This window comes from Dipodomys spectabilis, unplaced genomic scaffold (assembly GCF_019054845.1).
Source record: "Dipodomys spectabilis isolate Male_0828 unplaced genomic scaffold, ASM1905484v1 ptg000783l, whole genome shotgun sequence".
NCBI classification, from domain to species: domain Eukaryota; kingdom Metazoa; phylum Chordata; class Mammalia; order Rodentia; family Heteromyidae; genus Dipodomys; species Dipodomys spectabilis.
The window spans coordinates 29,759,281-29,771,843 of record NW_024871460.1 but is presented as its reverse complement, the minus strand read 5'-3'; the positions used below and the strand labels follow the sequence as shown (position 1 = coordinate 29,771,843).

General features: G+C 33.4%; 1 protein-coding gene across 1 annotated transcript in view; it reads left to right on the top strand.

The window, feature by feature from the left end:
* The window catches only part of Cnbd1 (cyclic nucleotide binding domain containing 1), a gene marked incomplete at its 5' end in the record, with an annotated part of 128,316 nt that overhangs the window by 11,157 nt on the left and 104,596 nt on the right, over positions 1 to 12,563 (top strand). The window contains one exon of the mRNA XM_042672980.1: positions 3,724 to 3,908. Within this exon, the coding sequence (XP_042528914.1) occupies positions 3,724 to 3,908 (185 nt within the window). The remainder of the gene's footprint in view (positions 1 to 3,723; positions 3,909 to 12,563) is intronic.

Here is a 12,563-nt window from a genome sequence, read left to right as displayed (position 1 = left end):
CAGAAATGAATCTGCAAAAAAGTAGGATGAAAGGAAGACAGACTCTTCATCAAATGGTGCTGACAAAATTGTTTAAACACTTGTAAAAAACTAAAGTTAGTTCCTTATGTATCACCCTGAACCAAAATCAATTTCAAATGGATCAAAGATCTCAAGGTTAAAGCAGATACTCTGAAAACAATGCAGGAAGGAATAGGAGAAACACTAGGGCTTGTTGACAAAAGAAACACAAGAAATCAAAGAAAGGTTGGACAAATGGGATTGCATTAAACTTCAGAGCTTCTGCATGGCAAACGACATAGTAGCAAGATATATAGAAAGCCCACAGATAGGGAGATCCTCACTAGTCCTATAACAGACAAGGGCCTCATATCTAAAATACACTTAGAACTCAAAGAATTAAATCCCCCAACAACAAATCCTCAAAGGAAAAATTGCCCCGTTAATAAGTAGGTTTTGTTGTTTGTGTTTGCTGGTTTGATTTTTCTTTTCTGCTTTGTCACTGTTTATGCTTTCTGTGTCTTTTGTTTGTATGTAAGTTTATTTGTCTTGGGGAGCATAAGTGGGGGCACTTAAGGGAGAGTGAACAAATGCAACAATGATACTAGATAATGTGTTAAAAATGAACTGCACAACTTTTGGGGAAAGGGGGGTTTGGAGTGAAAAACGGGGAGAAAATGAGGGAAGAAGTGATACTGTTCATAAGGAATGTGCTCATTTTCTGACATAGGTGCATCATCTTTACATACCAATAAAACAATGGTTAAATAAAGAAATTGTTATTTTTCTAGAGTTGGAAATACAGATAAAAATATCATTTCTTAAATTAGTCACTTTTTAGAATCAATTAAATATTTTAACATTTAAATACACTATGTCTGTATTTTACAGAGATAATATAGGAAAAAAATAAATTCATATCTCTAATCATACTACCAAACAAATATTTGGCCTAGATTTATTATATAATGATCATATCATAAATATGTATCCATAGGCACTCATATATTTATGTTTGATTTTTATCTTTTTAAGCACACATATAGTATTCTGAGCTAAGCCTGATATCTGTGTAGATTATATTCCTAGTTTTCCTTTATCCTAATTGAAACAATATCACTATAGACTAAACATGAAGGAAAGTTGAGTAAAAGAGAAAGAAAGAGACTGACAGAATGCCACATAGTTGCACAAAGATCAGCAGGTTCTGAGAGCTGCATCTGGTACTGACTGTGTCACTACTGGTTCTCTTATCTTGGGGAAAGATGCTTTATTTCTCACTGCCTTCAGTCATTCTTGACTCCAATGGATGTTATTTGATGCAAAAGGTTTTTATATGTAATATGTTTACAGAGGTATTTGACATAAAAGTATGTTCCAAATACTCAAAAATATTTACTGCCATCCATAGATTCTAATTTTTCTCTCTAATGTCAGAATTATAATCTATTCTATCACATCACAACTTTTCACCCCTGAACACCTGAGTTTTCTCTGTTTTCTTTCTTTTATTCCTCACTAGAAATTAGTTTTGCATGAAGTGTTTAGAGCTTTGTAATGAAATCAAATAGCATGTATCCTTTTGTGAAAATATTTTTTTAATCAGCTTAAGGCTTTAGAGATTGATCCATGTTGCCCAAATCAATAGTTTATTCCTTTTTATGGCTGAGTAGCATTCAATTATGTGTTCAGAAAAGAGCTTATTTGTACATTATCTCTTGAATGAACACCCTTGATATTTCTAGCTTCTCACTTTTATGATAAATCTGGTAGTACCAGTCTTACACAAAAGTCATCTTTTAAACATCTCCTGCCATGTCTTAGAAAAACAATTGCTTAATCATAGGGTAAAATTGGGGCTTATTTTAGAAGAAGCAAACATCCTTACAGAATACTTATACAATTTTAATCCATCTAATAATACATAATGTAAATTCAGTAGTTTCTTATCCATATCAATATTTGATCTTTCAAATTTTTAAAATTTTGATTATTTTGTTCCCATTCTGTTTCCACATAAATGCACTTAATAGTCTAATGTTTCTAAGTATGGATCATCTTAATTTTATGTTTATGAAACTGAATAAAAAGGCACAAGGAAAAACATTTAATTCACTTTCATAAAAGCATTTTAGCAATGAACTGAGCTTTAAAAAGTTTTAAAATAAACAGGTAAAAGTATTATTCAAATGCAACTCATTGTGATGCAAATTATTACAGAACTTCTTGCTTGGAAAACAATTTCAGAGGTTCCCTTGCATGGAGATGCATGATAGACTGCATTTCACAGTTTGCCATGTATTACATGTGTTGACAAATGTGTTAGGAGATGGAAGAACCCTGGCCAGTGATGATGAGGAAATAAGACCAAAACGACATGCTTGAATAAAATACATACTTTGATATTAAAAGTAGTTTTTCTAGATAGATGTAGAAGCTCATATCTACAATCCCAGCTGCTGAGTAGGCATAGATTGGGAGGGCTGTAATTCAAAGGCAGCCTTGGTAAAAGATTGGGAGACCATAGAGAATATTTACATGATCTTTTCTAAAAAAATAACCTAAAGTAAAAAGAGTTGGAGGTGTGGATGAAATGGTAAAATGTCTTGTTGCAAGTGTGAGATTTAAGGTTCTAACTCGAGTATTGCCATAACAAGACAGTAGTTTATCTACAGTAGCATTATTTAATATACTATGTCTTGAGCATGGCTATTAACTAATACAAATATTATAGAGCATTTTTATCTATAACTTCACTTTTATTCATTTCCAACGAGTAAAGCATAAGAAATGATCTCACTACGCTTAAATCATTTGTTCTGATACTATAAAGTGATATCTACACCTGAGACATGGTAAAAGGTCCCTTGTAGTTCCTATGCCTGCTTCTTCAAAATGGGAAGCTCCAGGAGTGCTTACAAGGATTTTAAGTTACCAAGGGAATACCTGCCAGAGATACAGCTAAACTTTAGAAACTGTGGTGGATAATAGACTGTGAGACAATACTACACAGGAAAACAAGCATTGGGATACCCCCACCCCCTACACACTTCCTCTGTGTGTATTTTTGCTTATATAAAATAGGATAATGCCAAATCTGATTGGGAGGCAAAGTTTAAGGTTTTGTTGTTGTTGTTGTTTTATTTTTCCATTGTTTGTGTGTGTGCATGCATGCGTGTGTGTGTGTGTGTGTGTGTGTGTGTGTGTGTGTGTGTGTGTGTGTGTGTGTGTGTTCCTGCCTGCACTGTCTCAGTGCTGTCTCTTAGCTCTTTTGGTCAAAGCTGGAGTAACACTTGAGCCATATTCCACTGCCATGTTTTTGCTGGTTAATTGGATATAAGTTATCTGGAACATTCTTACCTAAGCTGGTTTTGAGCCATAATCTTCAAATCTCATCCCACTAAGTAACTAGGATTTCAGGCATAACCATTGATATCCAGTTCATAATGTCTTAAATACATTATCATTGATAGTCTGCCCTGCTTTCTTCTTTTCCACTTGAATCTAGAAGTTCCAAGAATAGACATGTTATGCATCTCTGTCTGAAGAGAAGCCATTAAGTATGCCTTTTTAATTTTTGTTATTTACATTTGTTATTTGATTCAACACAGACTGCTGCACTGAATGTGTTGCCATAGAATAAACTAGAAAAAGTTTGCCAAAAATACAGCAAATACTTGTATCAGTCCTATCTGCATCTATTTTGTTTTTGTTTGGTTTCAGTGATTGGAGATGATGGATTTTATGTAATCCTTAAAGGCATAGCTCGACCTCGTACGAAGATATGTACAAATCTGACTGATAAAACTGGCTCAGTGTCCTTCCTACCTGAGAACAACACTATTTTTGATCTGCAGTTAAAAAGCTCTACACTTGCTGAGCTTTATGTACCTAAAGGAAATATAGTGGTAAGAGATGAAAATTTGCTTTCACTATAAGCACTAATGTATCAGAATTATAAACTTTGTACATGCAAACAGTTTCAGAGTTCTAAAATATTCAAGACAATATATTCCCTTAAAATAGGTTATACTGCTAATATTGAACTTGACTTGATTTTAAAAAATTAAAGAAGTTTGCTTTGCAATTTTTCTTATCTACTCACAATGTTTGTGTTGGGTATTTGATAACTAAGAGAAGACCAACATTCCTGGTTCCCTGGAAGGAGGTGGATGACAGTTTGGAGTGGAGAGGAGAAAATAGGTGACTTCAGAAGGGAATAGATAACTGAGGAGGGGAAGGTAGATTGCTGATTGCAATGAGCCTTTACAATCAAAATAAGAATATGCACCCATCATATTTGTCTTAAAAGCAATGTTAATATAATCTGATTGCATTAAAATAAATAATTCTGATTTAAAAAATATGACAGAACGTAATATTTCAAGATTATTAGCTGGTCAAAAAGTTCTATATTTTTTGAAGCCATACCAAGGGGTGAGTACCAAGTACTTAAGACCAATTTAATCTGTTTTAGCAAAAATACCACAGACAGCACAGCAGCTATAACTATGGCTGTTTTTGGTGGAGTTTGTGGTAATTGAATCTTCTCTAAACCATTTTTTTGAGGTTCAGACTTGTGAATTAAATGGCACACGATGAAAACCGTTATCTCTGCCTTCTATATTTAGGCCTTTCGGAAAGGATGAACCAACAAGTTATTGATTTTCCATCTAGGGAGTGTCTAAGTTGCTTTGTGGTGGTATAAAGACCTAGTACCACCAAATGTGTGAAGTGAGGTGGCTGAGACCAAATAATTTCTTGCAGACATCCTGGTGCCTAGTCAGGAGACAGGAAGCTGTTCACCCAGGTCCAAGACCCAGAGGTGAGACAAGCGATCCTTTGAAATGCACATGCCTAGCTCAGGGTGAGCTAGGAGGGCTTTGCTTTAGAGAAAAGCATATGTTATCTTGTTTTCATGGTGGGGAGGGTGGCCTCCTCGCCCCCTCAGGTGATGGGCATACCTGGACCCCTGGAGGCAGGGGTGGGCACTTGGCTGATAGGTTGCTGAACCTGTCAGTCCAGTGCCTGGGACTGGTAGTGTCCTGTGACCCATCCCCCTGGCCTGACATATTCAGCTCTCCACCGGAGCTGAACTGGTTTGTTGGTATTGTTTTTGTTCTTTCTTTCCTTTCTGGCCTGTTTCCTAAGCATCTTATGGTCTTATGTGTATTTGGGAGTTTCACGCCTTTGTATCAATTGGCTACATGCAGGCTGCTAAATGTGTAATAAAGACTCAAATATTCCATCTACCAAAATGTGGCTTCTGGGAAAATTCACCTTATTTACAACATGTGCATCAGATCAGGACCAAAACTTGACTTTTATGTATTCTTCATATTTTTTTTGCTTGCAACAGGTCACCTGACATTTTATTTACCAAGAATTTAATACCACTACCTCAAATGTTAAGACCTTAGTTCTTCATGATCAAGCAGGTCTGACAGTATCCTAATTTTCACTATGTCATGTCACTTAACTAATGCAGTTAAAACTTTTAATTGATAACAAAAGAACTTTTAACATCATAATAATAATCTTAATATGTCCCATAATGATATGGTAGTCAGATCTCTGATTCTTTGCTTAGTATTGATAAGCAATTCTTCAAACTGGCAATAGTCCACTCATATCAATACACACACACACACACACACACACACACACACACACACACACACTATTATCTGATAAGATGGTAGATCAGGAGGATCATTTGAATGCAATGTAAAACAAATCTTTAGACCTAATGAATAGATATAAGACAGGACCTTTAGACCTTGTGAATTGGAACATAAGACAGGGAGAAGAATAACAGAGGAACTAGGACACAGCTAGATGGAGCTGGTCCTAAGGAAGAAAATATGGTGATCAGAGGAAGAACAAGTTCACTGTGGCTTATGAGGACAGGATAGCGTTATCTACCTTTAAATCTATAATCTGCATGGAATTATGAAACTGGTTGAACCTTTTCATGTCTATTTCTTTGTTTTTTAAGTTTTCCCCTATTTCCCTTGAGCTTTAGAATACAAGGGTTACCTGTTTTAATGATCTCCTATGGACTGTCTGCCTTTACAGTCTTCTGTCTCCTCTTACCAATAAAAACATTTCTCACTCCAGCCATAATAACCTTTGGTACTTTTTTGTATATTCTGCCCCTCTGCATCATTAAGAATTTGCCTAATGCTAAAAAAAACCTCAGCAAAAATGACACTTGAGATTTTTGCTGAAATTTTAGTCTGACATAAATGTAACTCTACCAAATTTCCACTATCCCCTATTCTTTTGTCTATCACAGCATTTTATATCTCACAGCATTTTAACCTCAAGCTGACTATTACTTATTAATGATAGTGCACCATTTTAGTCATTGTTAATAAATTATGTCATCTAATTTTTATGAAGACCTTCAGAAATAAAGAAAGATAGCTATGCTTACTATCACTTGCACTCTAATGAGGGAGATACATGCAAAATTCCAGTTAATTTTTGTGCCCCAATTAAATGTATGCAAAGAGCTCTAGGGGATTCCTAAATGGAAAGGAAACAATGGGCCTAAACAGGGAAATTTTCAGTGGAGAAGGAAAAAGCATTCCAGATTAATGAATAACATAAGGAAAAGCAGAGAGATAAAGCGGTGGTAAGACAAATACAGCTTGTGACGTAGATTTATCCCTAATTAAAACAAAACAAAACAAAATCTTTGTTAATCAAGTTTAGTATTTAAATGTTTGTTTAAAAGTCCCTGAGAAGCGTGACATAAGTGGATGTGTACTTTAAAATGTTTGGTAGGAAATGTACTCATTACCTTGTGAATGTAACTGTAACCCCTCTGTACAGTATTCTTACAACAAAAATGTATAAAAAAGAAAGTTAACTTTGGTTAATGTGAATTATGTATTTCATTAGAAGGAGGGAGACAGGGGTAATAAAGGAAGGTATTAAAATGTTCTTTGATGAAGGTAAGTGCCCGATTCAGGGAAATGGATAGTTGAAAAGGTTCAAGGGATACTTTATAGTAAGAGAGGGATGAATAAAATTAAGCAATGATGATGTTTCCAAGATAGTTTCTAGATTTAAGGACAATATTCTTGCTGTACTAACATAGTAAATATTTTGTAGTTTATTTTAAATCTATGGAAAGATATTGAGAAGACTATAAAATCTTAATAAACTAAAATAATTTTCATTTTCATGTAAGAGAGTTTTAATGAAGATTAACTAGATCAAGTAGTAAACAATTTGTACTGGCTGACTTGTTATAAAAGTTTATTAATGGCTGATTTCAACTTATGAATCCATCAACTTGTTATTAGATACACAAATCCAAATGTTCCTAGATAATTGAACATCATATACCACTAAAATTACAAATTAGATTGAAATTTATTTGGTGTAATTATTGAATTAAAATAACAAAGTATAAAGTATGTCTAAATATTCATTCAATACTTATAATTTTATGTGAAGTTTATTTTTGATTTCTGGAACAGCATGACTGTGTGTGTGACTGTGTGTGTGTGTGTGATTTCTTCTCTTTTGTTGATGAGGTGAAAGATATTTTTTTCAAATGCTTTTCTAAAAATTAAAAGTTTATGAACACTGATTTTAAAAGTGAATAAAATATATAAACCATCAGAAACAGAAACAAGTATTGGGCTGCTTACCATAGTGTAACATTACATTATTCATGTAAATTCTCTATTTTAATATTCTTTTTACCCTTTCTATTTTTAAAGAAAGCAGAGAGAGGGAGAATTTAGGAAATATCTTGTTAAAATATGTTTTATTATCTTTTGGTGGAGAACACCAAACTCACATTGATATTTTTATTTGAATTTTAGTTGTAAAGGAATTCATATCTATAAACTAAAAAAAGTCGAGAGGCAATAATGAATGTCAGTTTTGGCAAAGGATATATGATATATGCCCTGGCAAATTTTCATTATAACAGATTTCATTTATTTTTTGTCTTTAGTTGTATATAAGGGTGTCAATTCAACATGTCAGTTTGTGAGTACAATTCATCTTGATCAATGTTTAGCCACTTATCTCTTCTGTTGCAGCCTCTTTAAGTTGCTATAACAAAATCATAAACTGATTGATCTGTCAACACTAGAGATTTATTTCTCACATTTATGACGACTGGGAAACTTAAAGTCAAGATTTCAGAAGAGTCAGTGTCTGATGATGCCTGCATTCAGGTTCATAGTCAAGTATGTCCTTGTACAGTGGAAGGGCTCAACCTGCTCCCTTAGATTTATTTGCTGAGGCTACTAACCTTAATCACCTGGAGATGTTCTCACCTCCTAAAACAAACTCCTTGGGAACTGGGATTTCGACATGAGTTTGAATCATTCAATCCAATGCAAGTTATGAAAGCTTTGTCAGACTGTGAGGACCATTTTACTTATTCCAAAATTTCATACAAGTAGAATCTAGCAGGTATATTCTTTGTGTAATTCTATTTCTACTCTTAGTATCATAGTTTCCTAATATATCCTTATTGTAGCACATAACACTGGTTATTACAATTAATTGAAGAATAGTAATTAAAAAATAACCATCCATTATTCTATTTACAGACATTTGAGTTGTTCTCAAAATAAGGAAATTAATCGTAGAGGCCTTTTATTTAAAATGTTTCTATTTCTCTTGTATAAAACGTCTAGATGTAGGCTTGAATCCTGGCTTGGCTTTCTAGTTATTTGTCCTTGGATACAATCCTTACATAATTTCTTATTTTTTAAGATAGACATGATGGTAATAATAATTCTAATACATAGAACTACTTTGGTGATTAAATATGAGTCATGAGTTCACTTATCAAAAGTAGGAGTCTGTAAATGTCACATTTTGGTTATTACACACTAGCAATAGATAAAAATTGCCATATATACTTTAGAGGCAGTGATTAATAGGTGATTTTTAGAGGAAAGAACGGAAATAGATGTAGGAAAAGAAAGAAAAGAGAAATTTGGGCAGGTCAAGTATAAAGAAAGTAGAATGAAAACCTTGAATTTAAAATGTGTAAGAGCAGATTAGAGAAGGTATTCAAAATAGTGATAAAAGCCCGAGGAAGGCTCAGCCAGACATAGAAAAGATTTTAGATATCAATAAATACAGTTAAAATTAGATTCGTAAATTGATCTAAGTTAATATTTTTGAGGTAGGGCTTAAAAACAGGAAAACAGAGATTTTTAGTGTGAGTTTTAAGAAGTTCACTCTCTCATAATTGCATTTAATATAACAATTTCATCCTGAGGAAAAAATGGAAGTTCAGTAGTAATAATGGCGCCCAGTATCATGTCTCATATGTGAAGAATGAAAATTAGTTATGCGATCAGTACTGTGATCTGTGAGTGACACTGTAAGAGCATGGAATGCACAGGGATTCAATTCTTAGTTGTGATTGTGTAACTAAATTAGCCTAAGTAATATGATCTCAGAAGCCCTGTATAAAGTTTAGAACATTATGCTTATTTGCAATTATTTTGGTAGCAATACATTCTATCATCTGTGTTCTTGTCCATATAGGAAAAAGCAGTGTTTTTCACCTTTTTTTCTAACTGTATAAACTAGAGAGTCAGAGATTATAGACACGTGTTCATAATTTTATTGCTTGCTGTATAAATTTAATTGTTCATTTTTAATTTTTTGTCTTATTGGACAAAGTCACACCTCAAAGATCTTTTTGTTGTTCTATGTCAATTCTTAACCATTTAGTTAATAACAATCTGGTGAGAAGGGACTGGGCAGAGAGGATAATTAGGCAAATCCAATTTGCTGCGTGCATACTTGAAGGAGATGTGTCTCTGGAATCCTCAAGGACTCTTTCTGAGTCAGGCCTTCTTTCAGTATGCTGCCTCTCTCACTTCTTCATATACTGTTTTAATGGTTCTATGCAGAACTTAAATGTGAGTCTTTCTTTGACTGACATCTCAACCCCCAGGGTCAAGGTGACCTCTGAGAGTCAGAGAGCCTGGTATCAATAAAGTGTTTTAAAGTGTTCAGTAAGAATAAATTAAATTAAACCCACTTTAAATTAATTAGAAAGAGCTTTTAAAAATGTCAGAGATGAACTCTGAAATGAGTTTTGTTTCAACTTAACTGTAAGGATAGAGAATTTTAATCTGTATCAATTGCAAGATTCTATTTTCTATACCATATTTATTCTGTACAAATTGGAATGTTTAAGATATAGTAATTTGAAGTTAAATATTAGCACTGGGATATTTAAAAGTTCACAACCACAAAGTAAATCTGTATTTCTTCTATGTAATGGAATGGGGATATACCAATTAATTGTCTCTCCGGTCTTTAAAAAATTAGTAAATACAGCTTGTAATATATTTAAATTGAGAAGATACTTCTTTAGGGGCCCACAGATGCCAGGCAAGCACTCTCCCATTGGACCACAACTCCAGCCCCAAATATATCTCATCATTTTTACATATACTAGCCTTTTATTTCTGCACATAATTAAAACATGTGATGTACCTAAAAATAAATACACTTATAGCAAACTTACTATCAGTTGAAAATAAATTAGAGGAAGTAAAAACTATACTGTGTATAAGATGTTTTTATAGCTTTCCTATTATAAAAGTAATAAAGGAGAGATGTTTATTGGTTTGTGTTAAATCTGTTTGCCAATGCCTTTTGGAAAAACATCATAAAACAAGAGGACTATGCTTATAACCATTATTCAAATACATTGCACTTCAAAAAAATACACTTAATTAAATTTAAGCTTGTAATCAACATTTTGTATTTTCCTCAATCTTTGTTTTAAAAGGCTGTTTTTCATTTGACTTCTTTATTTGTGAAGATGACCAAATTTACCAAATGGTTCATTTGCTCTTGTGTAACTTGCTGTTATAAAGGGGATTTCTACAGTTTAAACCATTATAAGTTTACCTAAGATTGAAATTATATTACATTTAGAGATAAGAGAGTAAGTGCAGTTTCTGGTTCATGAATGTTCACTTATCTTCCTTGAAATGTCTGCTACATATTTTGTTCAATGTGTTCATGGCTCTTGAACTGCCTTCTGTGTACTTAGTTATAATAAGAATACTGTTGACTTGCCTTTCCCCTATTGAATATGTTATAGTATGATATTTTAACACATTATGTTGTCTATGTTTCCATGTATGGTCTTATATCACTGCAAATATCTTTTAAAGCCATCTGAGTTTCTCTGTCACTAGGATAAGTTTGCTTATTATTCATATTTTATTAGAATCAAATAATTGTACAGGGAGTTTCATTTTGACATGACTATTTGTACCTACAAAAATCTATACTATGAAGGCTGGGCACTGGTGGCTCACACCTGTAATCCTAGCTACTCAGGAGGCTGAGATCTGAGGACTGCGCCTGGGCAGGAAAGTCCGTGAAATTCTTATCTCAAATAAACCACTAGAAAACCAGAAGTGGTAGAGTGTTGCCTTAAGCTAAAGAGCTGAGGGACAGCGCCCAGGCCAAGAGTTCAAGCACCATGACTGACACAACAAAACAAAACAAAACTATGATTATATTAAAATATGTTTTAAAATAATTTAATTCACACTGTTATTGGTTTAGATTTTTGAAAATTTGAATTATACTTTCATGTCATTTTTTAACTGTATTTTTTTTTATCTTTTATTTTTGGTACTGGGGATCGAACCCAGGACGTTGCACTTGCTAGACAAGCGCTTTGCCACTGAGCTACATCCTAGCCCCTTTCATGTCACTTATAATGAGACTATATAGTTTACATTTGTGAATCTGACTTAGACAGTAATATTAACTATATAAATATTTTAAGTTAGATTCATTTCCTCATTAAATTACTTTTAAAAGGTAATTATTAATTGCAACATTAAATTCTCCATTATTGTATGTTGATTTGTCTGTTGGATGTGTAAAAATTTGAAAACATTGAATTGATCCAAATGAGACTATGATGTAGTAAAACCATACTCATTGTTTTAAGGGCTTTTACCTTAGGCTGTATACTCTTAGATTGACCATTTAAAAATTTTCCTTTATCTTAAAATGTATTTTGGAGAATTTTCATTCTATTTACTTAGTAATATTTGGTTTCTCATAAGTATAATCATTTGTTATAAGAAGTTAACATTTTTTAAATTATCTTCATATAGTTGTACAAAGAAATTGCCATATATGAATACAGTGCATTTTGATCAATATCTGCTTTGTATACACTAACTTTATTCTTCTTTGAAATTGCTATTTTAAAGAGTTGTACAAAGGAGCTAAAATTTCATAGATCAGGTTATGAATATAATGCTTCTTGGGCAATGCAATGTCACTTTTGTTTTCCCCCCACTTTCCCCTACCCATAAGTGTTCATTGCTACACTATTCACAATAGCCACGTTGTAGAAATAGCCTAGATTCCCTATGGTAGATGAGTGGATCAAGAAAATGTTCTACATAGCCGGGCGCTGGTGGCTCACGCCTGTAATCCTAGCTACTCAGGAGGCTGAGATCTGAGGATCGCGGTTCAAAGGCAGCCCGGGCAGGAGAGACCGTGAGACTCCTATCTCCAAT